The sequence below is a fragment of the Quercus lobata genome, chromosome 11 (genome assembly GCF_001633185.2).
Source record: "Quercus lobata isolate SW786 chromosome 11, ValleyOak3.0 Primary Assembly, whole genome shotgun sequence".
NCBI classification, from domain to species: Eukaryota; Viridiplantae; Streptophyta; class Magnoliopsida; order Fagales; family Fagaceae; genus Quercus; species Quercus lobata.
This window is the reverse complement of record NC_044914.1, coordinates 32543856-32561033: the sequence shown is the minus strand read 5'-3', so window position 1 is coordinate 32561033 and position 17178 is coordinate 32543856. Positions and strand designations below refer to the sequence as shown.

Below are 17178 nucleotides of genomic sequence, written 5' to 3'. Positions count from 1 at the left end.
GACCTAAAGACATCAAATTTAAGTATAAACAAACAACCATAAAAAACCTAATACTAAGAAATATCATTGTAGTTGACCTCTTAAAGGGCAAAATCACATACATTGGAGCTTTGTAAAATAAGAAATATATGCATAAGAATTTACTTCACTAGTACTGATTTCATTTAACACTCAGTGTTCTGTATCAAGGTAAATTACATGGCACTTCATGATTTCATTTAAATTGCAAGTATGCATTGTTTAAGAGTCAAGACAAAACTAAGAACTGGTATAACTATAAGCATGTGAAAGAAATTGTCCTTGTTCAAAACATAGAGGCCCAATACATTTTCCCAAATCTTTTTTTTTTTTTTTTATAAAACCAAATCATAGAAACAACTTCAGTTGAAGTAATCTGAGACTCTCATTGTCTTTAGTTCTCTCTTTTTTTTTACTTTGCTTAGTTACACATAGCCAATGGTTTTTGAACAAACTTCCTCAACATCACAGTGTTCTTACATGGAAAGGAGGTGCTTGAGCACTAATCACAATCCGTCACCTTAAATATTTTTTTACTTCAAAAAGTTACAAACTTTGTTTAGTGTCTGTATTATTCGTTAAATCCTCACCATTCTTTATACAATAAGGCAATCAAATAATCTTAAAAGCTTTAAAAAACAATCAGAACTGAAGAATCTAAATAACTAATAAAAAAGAGAAAGAACAGATTTGTTTGAGCGACACGAACCTGTTGACGAGGAAAGCGAAACCGCGGTCGCCGTGCTTGAAGGCTGAGAGGCGGCGGACAGCGCCCTTGGTGCGACAGACCAGCGACAACACTCCGATCCTCTGCTCAGCGGGGATACGTGTGAAGATGAGAACCAGCAAGGTTTGGTGTTTGTTTCGTTGGAGACTTGGAGAGTTGGATTGAAGTCAAGTGTTTCAAAAGAAAAGAGAGATTTTGAATCAGAAGTTGAGACTAGAGAGTAGAGAAAAGTGAAAGAGAGAGAAATATCAGATCTATTTAAAAGAGAAAGAGATGAGGGTTGAGGGTCTCTTGAGGCTGAGGGAGGGTAACTGGCCATGGCTTGGGGAAGTGGAAATTTTTTATTATGATTTGAGGTGAGGTGAGGGACTGAGGGTTAGCCGTTCTGCACCTCTGAGAGTCTGAAGAGTGAAGAGAGATTTTGTGGGATTTTCTTTTGTGTGTTGGAAACTTGGAATGATTTTGTTGATCTTCAGAAGGATGAAGACCGTTGATCACGCTCAAATCGGACGGCCATGATTGCTTTGTGTGTAAAAATATTAGGAGCAAGTAGGCTGATTTGAACTTAGCGAAGTTAGCGTGTAAAACAAAAAAAAACTAAGTGCTTTAACCGTTGATCACTTTCAAATCGGACGACCATGATTGCTTGGTGTGTAAAAATCTTAAGAGCAAGTTGGCTGATTTGAACTTAGCGTGTAAAACAAAAAACAAACTGAGTGCTTTAAGTCCAATCAGTCTCCTCATTTCAGTCTTGGATAGCACCCTTCAGTGACTCAGTCTTCACGGGTAAACTGAGTGCTGAATTACTTTTTTTTTTTTTTTAAATATCGGTCGGGTCGGGTAATGCGGGTTTTTTCTTCCTTAAACCGCTACCCGACCCGAATAATCGGGTTTTGAAAGAAATACACCCGAATCCGACTCACTACATGTTTCAGGTTCACCCGTTGGGATGCGGGTCGGTCGGACCCGGTTGGTTTGGACAGGTCAAAGAACCGCTGGACAGCCCTACCTATCACTAATAATTTGTGTAATTTGTGAATTTTTGTTTTGTAGATGTACTTTTTGTAGGCCGTGACTGTCCTTAATTCGTGGCTGCAATTACACGCACTGAGTCATAGAAAAATACACATAGACAGAGAGGGAGAGAGAGAGAGAGAGTAGCGGTGGTTGTGGTTGTTGTTGTTAATGGCAACCTCTACCTCCTGGTTCCTCTCCAATTCTCTCCCTCTTCCTCCGCGACACTTTCCTTCTCCATGCCCTCGCTTCCCTTCCTTCTCCCTCTCTTTCCCTCTTCGCTCTTCCGCAAACCCTGGAAAATTCCAAACCCTAGTCCTCGCCTCTTCCTCCGCCGCCTCTTTTGACGACCTCAGCTCCAACTCCAAGGTCAGCTTCTATCTACTATTTGCTCTTTGTTTTGCTTTCTTTCAATTCAATTCGATCAATTTCGTTTGTTGATTATTTGAGAACATTGAGAACTTAGCTTTTTTTGCTCAACTAAGTAAGACTGGTATGAATTTGTGTGCTTTAGTTTCAGCTTAGTCTAATAAGTAGGTAGTGAATGAACTGATTTGGGTTTTAATTCAAAGTATAATTAATTGATTAATCTCTGAGTTTGAAATGAACTTTATGGTAGATGTAATCTCTGTTTAAAATTTCAAAAGCTTTTCAGATTGAAAAAACTTAGCACATAAAATGACCAAAAAATTATATGTTGAGATTTTTATTTATAGATTACAAATGATATTAAACATAGTTAACCGGCATTCTTAATGGGGTGTTTAAAGAAGTGGGTTTAAATGCTGCTTCATCGGAAACTAGCACATTTTTATCTTCAATATATCTTAGTAGTAGTTGCAGGGGTATACAAGTAGCAATGAATTTGTAGATAACTTTTTTTTTTTTGATAATTCAGTAGTTGGAGGAGGGATTTGAATCCTATATGTCTTCATTGAAAGCACTAGGAAATGCCAGTCTAGGAAGCATGGACATGGGTACAAGTTTGACATAGCGATATGAGCAATTTCTGAAAAATTATAACATAAAATGGTTGGTACGACTCTGGAATGACACTGATATGGCACCCTAAATGAAGTGTCCATGTATCCTAGGTGCCAATTGAGCTACAAGGTTCTTGGCGAGTTTGTGTTTGTAGATAACTTAGCAAGTTCTTTTTATTTTTTTGTTGGGATTTTTAACTTCTTTGTATTTGATTTATGCTTGCTATAATCAATGTATGTACATAATAATGGTTGTGTTTTGATCTTGTATCTGATGTTAGAGTGTTTAATTTTTCAGAAATCGGTTCTCTCAAGTTTGATACAGGAGATAGAGCCATTAGACGTGGGCCACATTCAGAAAGATGTGCCACCAATGACGGTGGATGCCATGAAACGGACTATATCTGGCATGTTGGGCTTACTTCCATCTGATCAATTTCAGGTTCTCATTGAGGCGTTGTGGGAACCTCTCTCAAAGTTATTGGTTTCTTCAATGATGACAGGGTATGTTCATTTTCATTATTATGTGCATTACTTAATCTGTACTTTAATGCAATTGCTGAGGAGATAGAGACAAGAAGAGAACCTGAATTCATATGCTTATTTGAACAGTTTTGGTGTTTGTAGGAAACCTTGTTTTCATTGTCTTCAAATTATGTTCTCTTTAAGCCTATATATAGGATCTCCCTCTTTTTCAGTCACTGACTTATGTCTGTCAAAATTTCAAAGATTTATAAATGGTATTTATCTTCTATTGCAGGTATACATTGCGGAATGCTGAATTTAGGCTTTGCCTTGAAAGAAACCTTGATATGCAGGAAGGAAATCCTGAAAAACAAATACCAGAAAATAGTAGACTTGATTTACAAGGGTTGTTGCTTGACAATGCAAGTATAATTAATTTATCTGGAGAACATGAATTGTCATCCAAATTTGAAAAATTCACTGAAGACTTGTCGGAGAATTTTGATATTCAAGACCTTGGTGAAATGTCCCCTGAAGCTGAACATTATATTCTTCATTTGCAGTCTCGTTTATCTTCAATAAAGAAGGTATTTTCTAGCACTAAATAATTTTTCTTGGTAGATTAATAGATCAGAGTATGTTTTTGAATTAGTTGAATTTCATGATTCATTGAATGACTAAGATAATGGTATCAAAAGTTGGACATTGTTGATATTTTATCTTGACATTTCAATTGATATTTTATCCTTTGATCTTGGAAATAGTGTGGATGGCAGTAGATGAACTACAAAGGTCTGATAGAAGGCACATCCCTGATTAATGAAGTAGACAGTCCTTGATAGAGTTCATTGGAGAAAATGGATATTTAGCTTCCCCAACTAGTCAGTACTTGGGATTTAGAGCTTTGTTTTCGTGGAATTTTATGGAGGGATATCATTTATTGGGCTAATGCTGATTCGATGCTACCATTGACATCTGTTTCAATCCCAAGTTTTGCATGGTTCACGGATTATTATGAGTCTTCAGTCATGGCATGATTGGAAAGAGCATATGAACACTATGAGGTGGATGCTTGTTCACAGTATCTTAATATATCTTATCCCAAGTTTTGGAAGTTTTATGTAAGAGTTTTTTGGACAATAGTCATCTACAGTAATTTTGGAGAAGTGGATATAATTTTTTACATTATTGACCATGCTTATGTACCTGTTAACATAGTTAACAGACACAATCTAAGGTTAGCAGTGCCCAAACTAGAAATAATAGTGGTTGAGCCATTTGCCAACACACTAGGAAGATCTGAAGATGCCCAAGGTCGGAAAGCAAACCTGAAGTACCAGTCATATAATAATCAGTGGCTCCTGAGTAAATGACCTGAGTAAATGACCTAGGATTCTTGAGTGGCGAGACAAACAGTTTGAGTATTTGTCTTACTTAGAATAGCAGTGGAAGAAGTCATGCAATCAAATTAGATTGTAGAGACACTAGATAACACTTTTCTTAGGAGTGGATACTACTAGGTTGTGAAAGTTGGTGAATGAATGTTAGCAGTTGTGAAAGTTGTTGTAAGTAACTGTTGAGTATTTTCATTCTCCTAAAGACTAACCTAAAGAGTTGAGAGTTTCCCATGAGATCCCAACAAAAATCTAGCGTATGATTCTCACCGGGACAGTAATTGCATTTGCAGGGACCGCATCCTCTGCCACCCTTCCCCTTACTCACAGTCTCAATGTACTAGTCCCCATAGCGGTGCCAAAAGCAGATTTCTCATTAGAGGATTATGTAACTGGACCAGAAACAAATAGACAGGCTACCTAAGTTGACTAAAAACCTCATCAAGAAAGGGAAATTCCTTCTGAAACTTTGTGTCTTTACTAGCTCAAATATTGGAGGCAACTCAGATAGAAACTAGGCTGCATGCATGCACACTCTTTGCTTTTGCATGACTGTGATATCAGTAGAAAGACATTGGTAAAGATTAGGCTCCTCATATATACCTGTAAACTTGGCATAACAATCTTCTGGAGAGAGGTCATTAAGAGCAAGGGAGAAATAAGCTTGATGGAGGCTATAAATGTGTATGAGATTATTGACACCATAATACAAACTTTGGGCCTGTTCCTGCACAAGTCTATAGATCACACAACCGTTAGCCTATAGATCAACAATAAGCTCAGAAGGCAAACAAATGATCTCAACTCCTTTACCACGATAATTGCCAAGAAATTATAAAATTAACCCAAGTTGTTTTATGCTCACATAAGTCATCACAAGTAAAGAAAACGTCTGACCCAACATACTACCAGATAACTAGACAGTCGCACGCACAGTTGCACATATCGGCACATCAACACAATAATTGCACAGATTGACATGTTATTATAGCGGGTTTCACACAGAAAGATAAGTTGACACATATTGGCACATCAACACAATAATTGCACAGATTGACATGTTATTATAGCACATCAACACAATAATTGCACAGATTGACATGTTATTATAGCGGGTTTCACACAGAAAGATAAGTTGACACATATCGGGATGGATTGAGCCAACAGCAGTCGGGAAGGTGTGTATCGATTCTAACCAGAGAGATGGTTGATTGTAGGGGTTTGATTAGGCCAATTGAAGAGCATATTAACGTTGGTAATTGGGAGTTGGCTATATTCTGGAGGCCTCAATGGATTTGAAAAGGTGCAACCTTTCTTTCTAATAATAAGAAAGTGGGCGAGATAGGCGACAGGTAGCTTGCTTCCAAGCTGGCCTGGCCGCGAGGAATCAAGAGATCTTTTCCAGTGCTGACTTGGATCTCGGGTGATGGAAAAAGGTGGCCAGAAGCGACGAGCAGTCGCGGTCAAAGCTTGGGTCTAGCCGATAGGCTAGCAGTAAGCTTGGCTACAGCGAAGCGCTTACCAAGCACGAAGGAAAGGGCCTTCGCTGCTTGAGCCTTATGCGGGGGAACTCGCATGTGTGGTTCTTAGGGGGGGAAGAGCTAGTAGGAGCCATCCTATCCTCAATTGGCGGAGTTCATGATGGGCTCAAGGATGTTTCTTGGTGTAGTAGTAGTCATGGGGAAGACTTGACACAGACTTGATTGCAGAGTTGAGCTGAGAACAATGTTGCCTTGGTCTGACAACATGATTGGCTGTTGTGGATGTTGACTGGGTTTGTTACCAGTGCAGGTTGAGGGCTAAGGCTGTAGTTTTTTCCTTTTTTTGGGGGGATGATTAATAAATAAAAAAGAAACCCTTGGCATACAAGAAATATTCTAAGAGAGAAAAAACATCAAGAGCTAAGGCTCAGGTTTATGGGTTGAGGCTAGGTGGTTGTAGTCACAAGGATTGTTGAGTCAAGTTATGTGGTTTCCGGAGAATATTCCCACTGGAGTTGATAGCGGAATGCCGGAATGCTAGCGTTTGCAGCAGATATAGGTTTTTAATTGCTCTAATACCATGTTCTCAGGACGTGTGTTTAGGGTTAATTAATTTACCCTAACACGTGAATATTATTTATATGAGGGTAATTACACTAATAGTACAATAGTACAATTTTACCCCTATCACAAACATTAGAAGGCACATTGGGTGACTTACATTACGCAGATTCTTTTCTGCAATAATTGGGAGTTATTTGTTTAATTATGGGATTTGTAATCAGGTTGCAGATTACTTTGAAAAAGCAACTCATCTTATGTGAATCTGTTTACCAATTGACCGAGCATTTATTTTTTTATCTTAAACTAGAAACTGACCAAACAGTTATATCTCAAAAGTCTGGATATCATCCTCATAACATCCATAGTATATATTTGGTGGATTGTTGGTTATGATAGTGTCCGAGTTCTAGGAAATTTCTTTTCATTTTGCATACCTGAGCTGGTTCATCTGGTGATATGCAGAAATGGTATTTCAGTAGCACAATAGAGTTGTTCTGTAGACCGGTCATTTAATCATATGAATCCAAGTGTCTTTTGATTGAAGACCTCTAGTTTGTTGATTGGAGTTCTGTATCTTGTTGATTGATAACATAATATCTTAACTTGAAAACTTTCAAATTCCTTGTTTTATTTTTAATTTGAAAGAATTTTTTCCCTCTTCCAAGTTTGGACATTCCCTTGGTGATTTTTGCAATTTAATTCTTTTCTTTTCTTCATCATGACTGTCATTGTGGTCAGAATGTGTAGTTGTGTACTCATAATTCAATTTTACTTCATCATAGGAACTTCATGAAGTCAAGAGGAAAAGTGCTGCGCTTCAAATGCAACAGTTTGTTGGTGAGGAAAAAAATGATTTGCTGGATTACTTGAGATCTCTACAACCAGAAAAGGTAATAACTCTCATTTTATTTTAGTTATTTATATTTGATTAGTGAAAGATCAATTTATTGATATTAGAAAATTACTCTAGTACACGGGAAATATGCTAGAGCAACTGTGAAAAACTCAAGTCTCTCTAAACTGTGTAATGCTACGTTTGTTTCTATGAATATTTTTTCCTAGTTCCTGAGGGTTTTACTTGCAATAAGACTGTTTCTTTTATTACAGAATAATCCTTGTTCTGTTCTTTTCTCCGCTAATAGAATGGGATGTGCAAATTTGAACGAAGTTTCATATTTTTTGTTTACTTTTCAGGTAGTGTCAGTGAGTGTGTTAACTGCTGTAGTTGTTTCTAGGTTGTGGGCTCATTGCTATCCTCACAGTTTTGTAATAGAGAAAAAGTCTGATAAAATTATACTACTAAACCCAATCATACATTCAGCTCCTGATTTGGTATAACTTGACATTTTCTGAGTATAGTAACCTGTTCCTGCATTTCCTCCATTACATAAGGTTCGGTGAGCAATAGCTCAAGTGGCACTTTCTCCTCCCATAATATTGGGGTGGAGGGTGAGGTTGTAGGTTCAAGATCTCCTGGGTGCATGTGTAACTTACCAAGAAAAAAAATTTACATGCTCATATTACTAAGTTTCAATCTAATTCATGGCCTTGGATGTATAGGGATGAAGTGTGGTCTTTGGTTAACTTTTGGACTGTGTAGTGCAAGATATCAGGTTTTTCAACATTGCTTCTATGCTAATGTTTTAATAGTTTAAACCTGCTCTTATAAGATAGTAACTTAATTATAGTTATTACTAAAAATTTTCCTCCATACCATATTTGGGGTCTGGATGTGTTATTTACACATCAGTTTGCGTTTTTGATACATTCTCATCTTGCATACCTTCTCATGAGCAATGAACTCCAGGTATTGGATTTACCCTCATCATGTAACTAACTTTGAATTTAGCTTTCTATCTTTATTTTTTTTTTCATGTGTCCATCTTGTGGCTGATACAAATAGTTCTATGCACAGGTAGCTGAATTATCAGAACCTACATCTCCCGAATTGAAAGAAATAATCCACTCCATCATTCATGGTCTCCTTGCCACCCTATCTCCCAAGATGCATTCTAAGGCTCCTCCTCTGTCAGAGAATTCGCCAACTGGAATAGTAAATGTGGGGAGTGAAGATTGTGCTGAGCTTGTTGAGAACACCTCACTGCAATTTCAGCCCCTCATTTCACTAACTCGGGACTACTTGGCACGTCTCCTCTTCTGGTTAGTCCAGCTCTTTCTCTCTCTGCTTTCATATTCATTTGATTTCAGTTTTTTTCCCTTTGTTTTAAGTTATCCTCTTTCTATCTGGGATTTCTTATTCCACTTGGTTGTTTGGGATTGAAAATTTGAACCATCCATAAACTGAACTTGTTCTGAATCATGGTCATTTTGTGAATTTCCTTGCACTTTTTGGGTATGAGTAGTCTGAAGGCGAACTCAATGACTCATTTTTGGATGATTCAGTTATTCTTTCTGGTGTCTAGCTTTTTCTTTTCTTCTTTTTAAAGTTTTCCACCCTTACCATGTATTCTCAATTGTATTCAGGTGACCTGTTCTAATCTTGAATATAATTTACTTCCTGCAATTGTTGGTTCTTTCTGTTCTATCTTTTTTCTCCCATTAGGTGCATGTTGTTGGGGCACTATCTCCGAGGCCTGGAGTATCGGATGGAGCTGATGGAACTCTTATACCTGCCAATTAATGCTGAAGATGATGCTTCTAGTGGTGAGCAAGTTGCTTGAAAGTTTCTCTTTTGAACTGCTTCCATTTGTATATAGATGTGTACACAGACCTTGTTTTGCGACTTGAAGAGGCTGGAAGTGAGGTACAACCGTAGGCCACCTAAGCTTTTGCAAACGGAGAGTTCATTTATGAATGGAAGTTTACTTCTTGGTATGTTTGTTGTAAGTATATTGTGGGTTTCAATAGTTTTGTCTTTGTTGTCACTAACACATTACTGGAAGATAATGAAGTATTTATTGTCCGTATTGAATTTATGTGATAATGATAATAAGCAAATAAATCTTACAGATAAATATGTGAAAGGTAGAATTTGGTGATCTTACTTTGTATACAACCAGGGCCACCTAATTGCTTGGAGAGAGAAAGAGGTTGAACATTTCATTGGATCAGGTCTTGTAGTTTTTGTTTTATTTTCTTTTGGCCTGGTGATTAAATCTTGATGGTTGTTATTTGCTGTCTCATTTACTGAAGAAGGATATGAATGTGTGATTTTATACAATTGCGTAATGGATATAATCAGAGATTTATAATTGATCCACTTAAGAGATAACTGTTATCTATTGGCCTGGGAGAATATGGATAAAGACTGATAATGTGATAAAAAAATCTCAGCAATTATAAATTTTACAAAGCCCCAGTGCAAGTTTATTCAAGTGCTAATTGGAATGGTTGTTATGCTATATAAATGCTCTGTTATGGCATGTTTTAACTTTTTAGGTGAAAAATCTTTTGTCATGGTTTGCTTCTGTTAATGATTGGTCTAGTCCTTTTTTTTTTTTTTTTTAAAAAAAAAACAAAAAGGAAAAAATGTATAAAATTGTGTGTTTCGAGCTAGGATGAAGCACGTTAAGATTGATTTTTATTTTGTTAAGGAAGGGGTTTTATGGTGGCATTATGTATGTAATGTACCCACGAAAGACTAGTAAGCCCATTTTTTCAATAAGGGGCTGACTCCTGCTAAATTCTAGAAAGATCAAATTCAAGCTAAACCCTCTTTAAAAATCGTGCTTAGGTTATTAAGCCAAAAAAAAGAAAAAGAAAAAGAAAACAACGTTCCCAACTTACTGCTGGCAAATTTTATACATATTTGTATCAAGAACATTTGTGTAATTGTATTTGTCAGTCCTTCATATAATTGGTATTTATGCCCTTCATATAGTTGCTTAAAATAAATACAATCACAGATTCACAGGCACTGTGGGGGTGATGGAGTGAAAATTTTCGTTTGTCATTCTTTGCCTATTGATACTAAAAGAGTGTAGATTTTCTTATTCAAAAGATCCTAGTCACATTTGTTCTTAAAAGATTTTAATTGTCAAACTCAGTATCTTTATGCAATAAATTAAAATCTTGGTTATTAACTTCAAATATTAATAACTTGGATAATTTTGATTGATTTTGGTCCCAAGTGAGTAGTGACATACTACTTATAAAGCTTATAAAATTAAAGGACATACCAAACTAGGGTCACAAAATTACACCTTGAAAAAAAAGGAAAAGGAAAGGAAAGCAAGCTTTAACAAGGACTTTACATGTGCACGCATAAGAAACTTGAGCAATAGCGCAAATATCAAACACCCCTATTTCTGTTTCCAAGTAGTGCCAATTTGATTTTGTTAACCTTGGCCACCACATCCTTGATGTCAAGTCTTTCATCTGGTAATTCTTCAGAACACCTCAAGCCTAATTCCAAGATAGACGAAAGGATAGTTTGCATGACAGTCGCATCTCTTTCATCTTCTATCCTAAGCAAACCATCGTCCATGACTTTCATTTTGTCAGGAATTGATGCAATCCATTGCCTCATACTTAGTTCTCCAACAAACATTTCATCGGTTGGTTTCTTTCTTGTGATCATCTCCAACAATATTATCCCATAGCTATAAATGTCACCTTTGGTGGATACTCTCCCTTCAGAACCATACTCTGCCATACTCATATATGTCAAAAAGTCTTTTAAGTTAATGATCTACATGTTTGCCCAAAAATAGTAAAAACTTTGCCAATAAAAACTTTCAGTGGGTACACACACCCACATAGGCCACACCCCATTCATACAAGGATTTAAAAAAAAAAAAGAAAAAGAAAAAAAGGAAAATAGGTTTTTACTGTATCCATCCATCATGCATCACTTGATATGTATACTAGATTCTTCTATTTATTTATTTTTGGTTCAATTGTGCCATGACCAATTCTTTATGTCTATTTTCTATTATGTTCTTATGGTTTACCTTTGTTATGAATAGTTGTTTGGTTTAACGCATAATGTAGTGTACTTTTTTTCACAATCATTAATGTGGTATATTGTGATTTGTAAATAATAAAAGTGATATTAGTGATAGGTCTATATAAAGTTTTTATTGACAATTTGTGAAGAAATTTGTGTTCCTAATATTGGTTATATACTTTTGTAATTATTTTTAGCTTCCAACTTCCAAGCCAAATATGAACCCTCCTTCGTATCACTACATATTCACTTGAGTTAGATTTCGAAAAGAGTTGTATTAGCCTTGGAGGTTGATCACCATAACTAAACTTTTATAGTCAATTTAGGAAAATTGATTTATCAGATTACTACTTTTGTATATTGTTGATAGCTATAAAGTGGGAGAGCATTCGTATTAACTCGTGCAATTTTATTTATTTATTTTAGAATAAAAACTTTTTTTTTTTTTTCATTTTACATATTCACTTTTCAAAACACACCAGATTAAATTATCTATTTCACACTACTTTTCATTAAAAATACTATTTACTTACCAATTTTATTATTATTATTTCAAATCATATCTCTCTCTTCCTAATGGGGTGAAGTAAATAATTGTAAAAATATGCATTTGCAAAGCTACATAGCCTTGTATATTTACACAATTACTATAGCAAAAATAGATTTTTGCACAATTTTACATTGGTTGATGTATGAGGTTTTTGGGATTGATTAGGTAAAATGTGAAGCTTTTTTCTATTTTACATAGACTGATGCAACAAGCCATATCAATACCATGGTTGCATTTACGAGTCTAGTGTTGAAATACTATTGAATTAAATTGTATTTGACAAGATAAATCAAACTATTAATCTAATGCAACTAGATTACGAGCTGATTTGAACTACCATGCACATTGTTATTCCTAAAATTAGCCACTACTAAAGTTATTCATGAAATTAGCCAAGTAATTAAATGAATAGAGGTGACTTTGTGTATACCTGGTGCGATGTAGCCAATTGTACCAATGGTTTTGGTTTGGGTTGCGTCCTTGTTTTCAGCTAAAATCTTTGCAATGCCAAAGTCCCCAACATGTGCAACCATGTCCTCGTCCAAAAGAATATTGCTAGGCTTCAAATCACAATGCACCACGCATTCTAATTGGCCATTGTGGAGATAATCTAGTGCCGATGCAACATCAACCATAATGCCTACTCTTTGAACAAGATTCAAGTAGTAGTTGTGAGAGTATAACCACTTTTCAAGGCTATAATTTGACATGTACTGCAACACTAAAGCTTTAAACTCGAGACTAGAGCATACACTAATGACTTTAACAAGATTCCTATGTCGGAATGCCCTTAACAACTTGCATTCAGCATCAAAACTTTTAAAAGTACCCTCTAAATGCAGTTTTAGAACTTTGACTGCAACAATAGTCCCATCAGACAGTATCCCTTTGTACACAACACCAAACCCTCCGATTCCAAGCAAGTTGCTTTCACAAAAGTTATTTGTCTCGCGACAAAGTTCATGATATGATATCATTCTGTGATCCATTGTAGGTAATGTGAAAAGTGAACTTGGAATTTGCATGTTATATTGTGGATGTCTTCTTAGCATAATGATCAGTGTTGCAAAGATTATAATTGATGCAATGCTGGGAACAATATATCTGAGCAAAAGTTGTTTCACCCTTGCTTCTTTAGAACTAGGACTTGTGCAAGGTGGAACTCCAAAAATTGAATTCCCACAAAGTGCTTCATTACCTAAAAATGATTCTGCCTTGAAGTTTGCAAAAGGTCCACCAAATGGAATCTCTCCCGATAACTTATTGAATGACAAATTCAAATGCTTGAGAAGCTGAAGTACCTCAAGAGACTTAGGAATTGCACCAGAGAGATTATTGTTAGAAAGGTTCAGCCGATTCAATCCTTTCAATTGCCCAAAAGAATCTGGAATTTGTCCTTGAAATGAGTTCTTTGACAAATCAAGATTGTCCAAGCTTTCAAAAGCACCAATGATACTTGGAACATTTCCAGTAATTTGGTTATGAGATAAATTCACGTACTCAATAACTTTGAGTGTTCTCATGTTTGGAGACAAAGATCCGCTGAGGGAATTTGATGATAAATCCAAGAACAACATATTTTCAAGATTCCACACATTCAATGGGATTGATGATGTCAGTTTGTTATAACTCAAGTTTAATCTCTGCAAAAAACTGAGGTTTCCAATGCAATTTGGGATGGATCCAGAAATTTTGTTATTTGAGAGAAATAATTCTCCCAGCTTGATTAGCTGACAAAGCTCTTCTGGAATGTTTCCTCCAATATTATTGTCTCTAAGATGCAATCTTTGCAATTCCTCTAATCCCCCTAATGTTGACGGCAAATTTCCAGACAATTTGTTATAGCTCAAATCAAGCCAGGTCAAATTTTTCAAGGAACCAATTCCCATTGGAATTTGACCCCGTATTTGGCTTTTCCTTGCATAAATGGTTTTAAGCGAACCCGAAAAATTTCCAATGGTTTCCGGAATTGTAATATTCAAGGGATTGAGGGATATACTTAGCATCTTTAAAGATGTGCAACTGGTTAAAGATGTAAGGAAACTATTCTCTTGATGCCCAGGCTCCCCTGTTAGTTGATTCTCATCCAGAAAAAGGTAAATGAGATATTTTAAGTTTCCAAGACTTCTTGGTATAGGCCCAGAGAGTATATTTTCAGAAAAATCTACATCGCGGAGGTCAGAAAAATTTGAAAGATATGATGGGATACGACCGCTAATTTTGTTGCTACCAAGATACAACGTTGAAAGATAAGGGCAAGAGATCTTAGTAGCTAATGAAAGATTAATTCCAGACAAGGAATTGCCCGCCAAGCTGAGCTCTTGTAGAGAGGTAATGTTGAAAACATTTTCGGATATTGTCCCAGTGAGATTATTGTTCTCAACAACCAATATATTCAGATTTTGGAGACGCCAGAAGTCACTTGGAATGTTTCCTTTAATGTGGTTTTCTTGAGCAAAAAACAATTGTAACATCGATAAATTGCTTAATATAGGAGGAATATTTCCAATTAAGTAGTTATTTCCAAGATAGAGGCTTTCAAGCCTTTTTAAACTCCCAAAACCTTTTGAAATACTTCCATCAAACATATTGTATGCTAGAGATAAGTCTAAAAGCTCTCTGCAGTTATTAAACTGTGAAGGGAGCTTACCACTGAATATGTTCAAGGAAATATACAGTTCTTGAAGATTAGGACAACGGCTACAAAGATCCATTGGAAGGGTTCCTGAGAGATTATTTTCTGTAATATCAATTTTCTCTAGAGAAGATAAGTTAAAGATGACAAGAGGAAATGCACCAGTGAGGCTATTGGAGTACAAATACAATACCTTAAATGACGACAAATTGCTGAGGGACGATGGTATTGTACCCATAAGACGGTTTGTACTAAGATTTATCTGGCTAAGCCTTGGTAACATGCCTAAATCTTTAGGTATGCTACCATTTAAATTGTTTCCATAAAGAGATAAAAGTTCAAGCTTCTGGCAATTATGTAGAGTTGGAGGAATATTACCTTCCAATAAGTTGTTTGGCAGCCAAAGTTCCCTCAAGCGGTGTAGATTACCAATCTCATGTGGCAGAAAACCAGAGAAGCTGTTGTTTCCAAGATCAAGTGAGACTAGGAAGGAGAGGTTGCCAATATGAGGGGAAATGGTGCCTTGTAGACCCACATAGGAAAGGTTCAAGGCTGTGACTCTTTGTCTGCGTCGGCTGCAAGAGACCCCAAACCAGTCACAGAAGTTTGTTGTTGTGGACCAGTTACCAGCAGAGAAGACTGTATCATTGGGAAGAAAACTGATTTCAGATTTGAAGGCAATGAGAGCTGATTGATCTGTAAAGTTGTTGGAAGAGTGGGATGAGTGAAGTATACATGGCTGCACTAACAGAAAAGCCAGGAGCAGGAGAATGGATCGCCTTTTAATTAGCATCATGAGTGTGAAGGGAGACATAGAAGGCTCTTTGGAGTTCGGAGTATCAGAGGGCTATCACACGAGACTTCAACAGTATATGTTTATGGCAATGAATAATGGCCAAGTAATTGTGGACTTATAGGGAGGTGATGACATAGAAGATTAGAAGGTATCAGAAACATGGAATCTCAGAGCTTGACCACTAAAATTGCACTTGTTAAAATCCAAATAAATTTAGACTTATTGTTCACTCTGATTTTGAAGGAAAGTTCGTTATTATGATGATGGTCTGCTAGTCTAATTTCAAGACCCAAATTGAATTGAAGATTTTGACACTTATCTACTACCTATATAAACAGTCAGAAAAAACCAAAACTCACGGTTTTGGTGAGAAAAATATTCTCCTGATCCAGTAGCGTAGAGAGAGAGAAAGGGAAGGGAGGGCGAGGAGAGGGAAATGATTTGAAGGAAAGTTCGTCATTATGAGAATGGTCTGCTGGTCTAATTTGGAGGCTTAACTTGTCAGTTCCGGACCCAAATTAAATTGAAGATTTTGACACTTATCTACTACCTATATATATATATATATATATATATATATGAACGGTCAGAAAAACCAAAACTCACGGTTTTGGTGAGAACAACATCCTCTTGATCCAGTGGTGTAGAGAGAGAGAAAATGGCAAGGGATGACAAGGAGAGGGAAATGATTTGAATTTAGCTACACTATTTTTGGAGTTAGTGGATTAAACATATAAAAACGCACAGCTTTGATATATATTTTTTTTATTCAAATATTTAGTTTTTGCAAGAAAAAAAAATATTGTTGAAAAGTCTCTATCCGAAAATTATTTCTCTTTTGAAATTCGAGTTCACAAGGTTCAAGCAAATAGGCACTGATGCGGACCGTCTAATGTGACATTTTAAATAAAAATTTCCCATGTGGACCATAAAAAATAATATACCTTTGCCTCGCCTCTCTTATTTTGAAGTGTTTGATAAATTTGAGTTCCACATGTGATATTTTATTTTAAAATGCCACATCTACATGAGTGTCCATTTCCTTAAAACTAGATAATTTCTCATAGTTACTTTGTAAATTCATTTGAAAATAACTAGTAAGTTATCAGTGTGATGCACAGATAATGATGTAATACTTTATATAAAATGGATTTAGAGAATGTTGTATATGTATTATAGCATAATTGTTGTAGAACTTTATTAGTATTAAGTTTATATAAAAAAAAAAAAACAATCATAAATTGTAAACACCTATCTATTATAATTATTCAATTGAAGTAATGAGAAAAAAAAAAAAAAAAAAAACTTTGGAGAAATATTATAGAATAAAAGTTGATATAAAATGTGTCTTTCTCTTTCTTCTTAATTCTAAAACAAAATACATATCCCAAATACTCATAGTCAATCACATCATTTACAAATCTCACAAATCCACAACGTTCAACCTTAACATCAAAATTGTAATTGTCATTGTCACTCAGTATAAAATGCAAGTCCTCCTTTTTTGGTTGTAGCCAACTCATATAGGTTAGGATTAGATGAAACAATAATGTTAGAGTTAGGTAAGTGTCGTCAAAAGATTGAAAGTAAATGATGTCACTTTTTATTTGTGTGTATTTGACATGGGATAACATGAAGAGCT

The 17178-nt window shown here is 35.8% G+C and overlaps 2 protein-coding genes across 3 annotated transcripts; one reads left to right on the top strand and one right to left on the bottom strand.

Annotated features, from left to right (window-relative positions):
- Nucleotides 1-1826: 1826 nt before the first annotated feature.
- LOC115968489 lies at nt 1827-9777 on the top strand. Its single transcript, XM_031087899.1, has 6 exons — nt 1827-2128; nt 3041-3246; nt 3503-3794; nt 7429-7536; nt 8562-8806; nt 9210-9777. Exons 1-6 carry the CDS (start codon nt 1931-1933, stop codon nt 9325-9327), a joined length of 1167 nt encoding a protein of 388 aa, XP_030943759.1. The 5' UTR covers nt 1827-1930; the 3' UTR covers nt 9328-9777.
- Nucleotides 9778-10676: 899 nt separating this feature from the next.
- Nucleotides 10677-15960, bottom strand: LOC115968702 (receptor kinase-like protein Xa21). Of its 2 annotated transcripts, XM_031088179.1 has the most exons (3): nt 15119-15959; nt 12536-14830; nt 10677-11254 (listed from the first exon to the last, which is right to left on the bottom strand). In XM_031088179.1, exons 1-3 carry the CDS (start codon nt 15552-15554, stop codon nt 10899-10901), a joined length of 3087 nt encoding a protein of 1028 aa, XP_030944039.1. In that variant the 5' UTR covers nt 15555-15959; the 3' UTR covers nt 10677-10898. The 2 variants fall into 2 exon arrangements, with proteins under 2 accessions (XP_030944039.1, XP_030944038.1); XM_031088178.1 differs by having other exon boundaries at nt 12536-15960.
- Between the last annotated feature and the right edge of the window lie 1218 nt (nt 15961-17178).

What these genes read in the sequence shown, in the direction of transcription:
- LOC115968489 (XM_031087899.1), top strand. Translation starts at nt 1,931, where the DNA reads ATGGCAACCTCTACCTCCTGGTTCCTCTCCAATTCTCTCCCTCTTCCT. An exon ending in GTTTCTTCAATGATGACAGG is followed by an intron (nt 3,247 to 3,502) that starts GTATGTTCATTT and finishes CTTCTATTGCAG; the next exon opens with GTATACATTGCGGAATGCTG. An exon ending in TTGGCACGTCTCCTCTTCTG is followed by an intron (nt 8,807 to 9,209) that starts GTTAGTCCAGCT and finishes TTCTCCCATTAG; the next exon opens with GTGCATGTTGTTGGGGCACT.
- LOC115968702 (XM_031088178.1), bottom strand. Translation starts at nt 15,554, where the DNA reads ATGTCTCCCTTCACACTCATGATGCTAATTAAAAGGCGATCCATTCTC. An exon ending in AATTGGCTACATCGCACCAG is followed by an intron (nt 11,255 to 12,535) that starts GTATACACAAAG and finishes TGAGTATGGCAG; the next exon opens with AGTATGGTTCTGAAGGGAGA.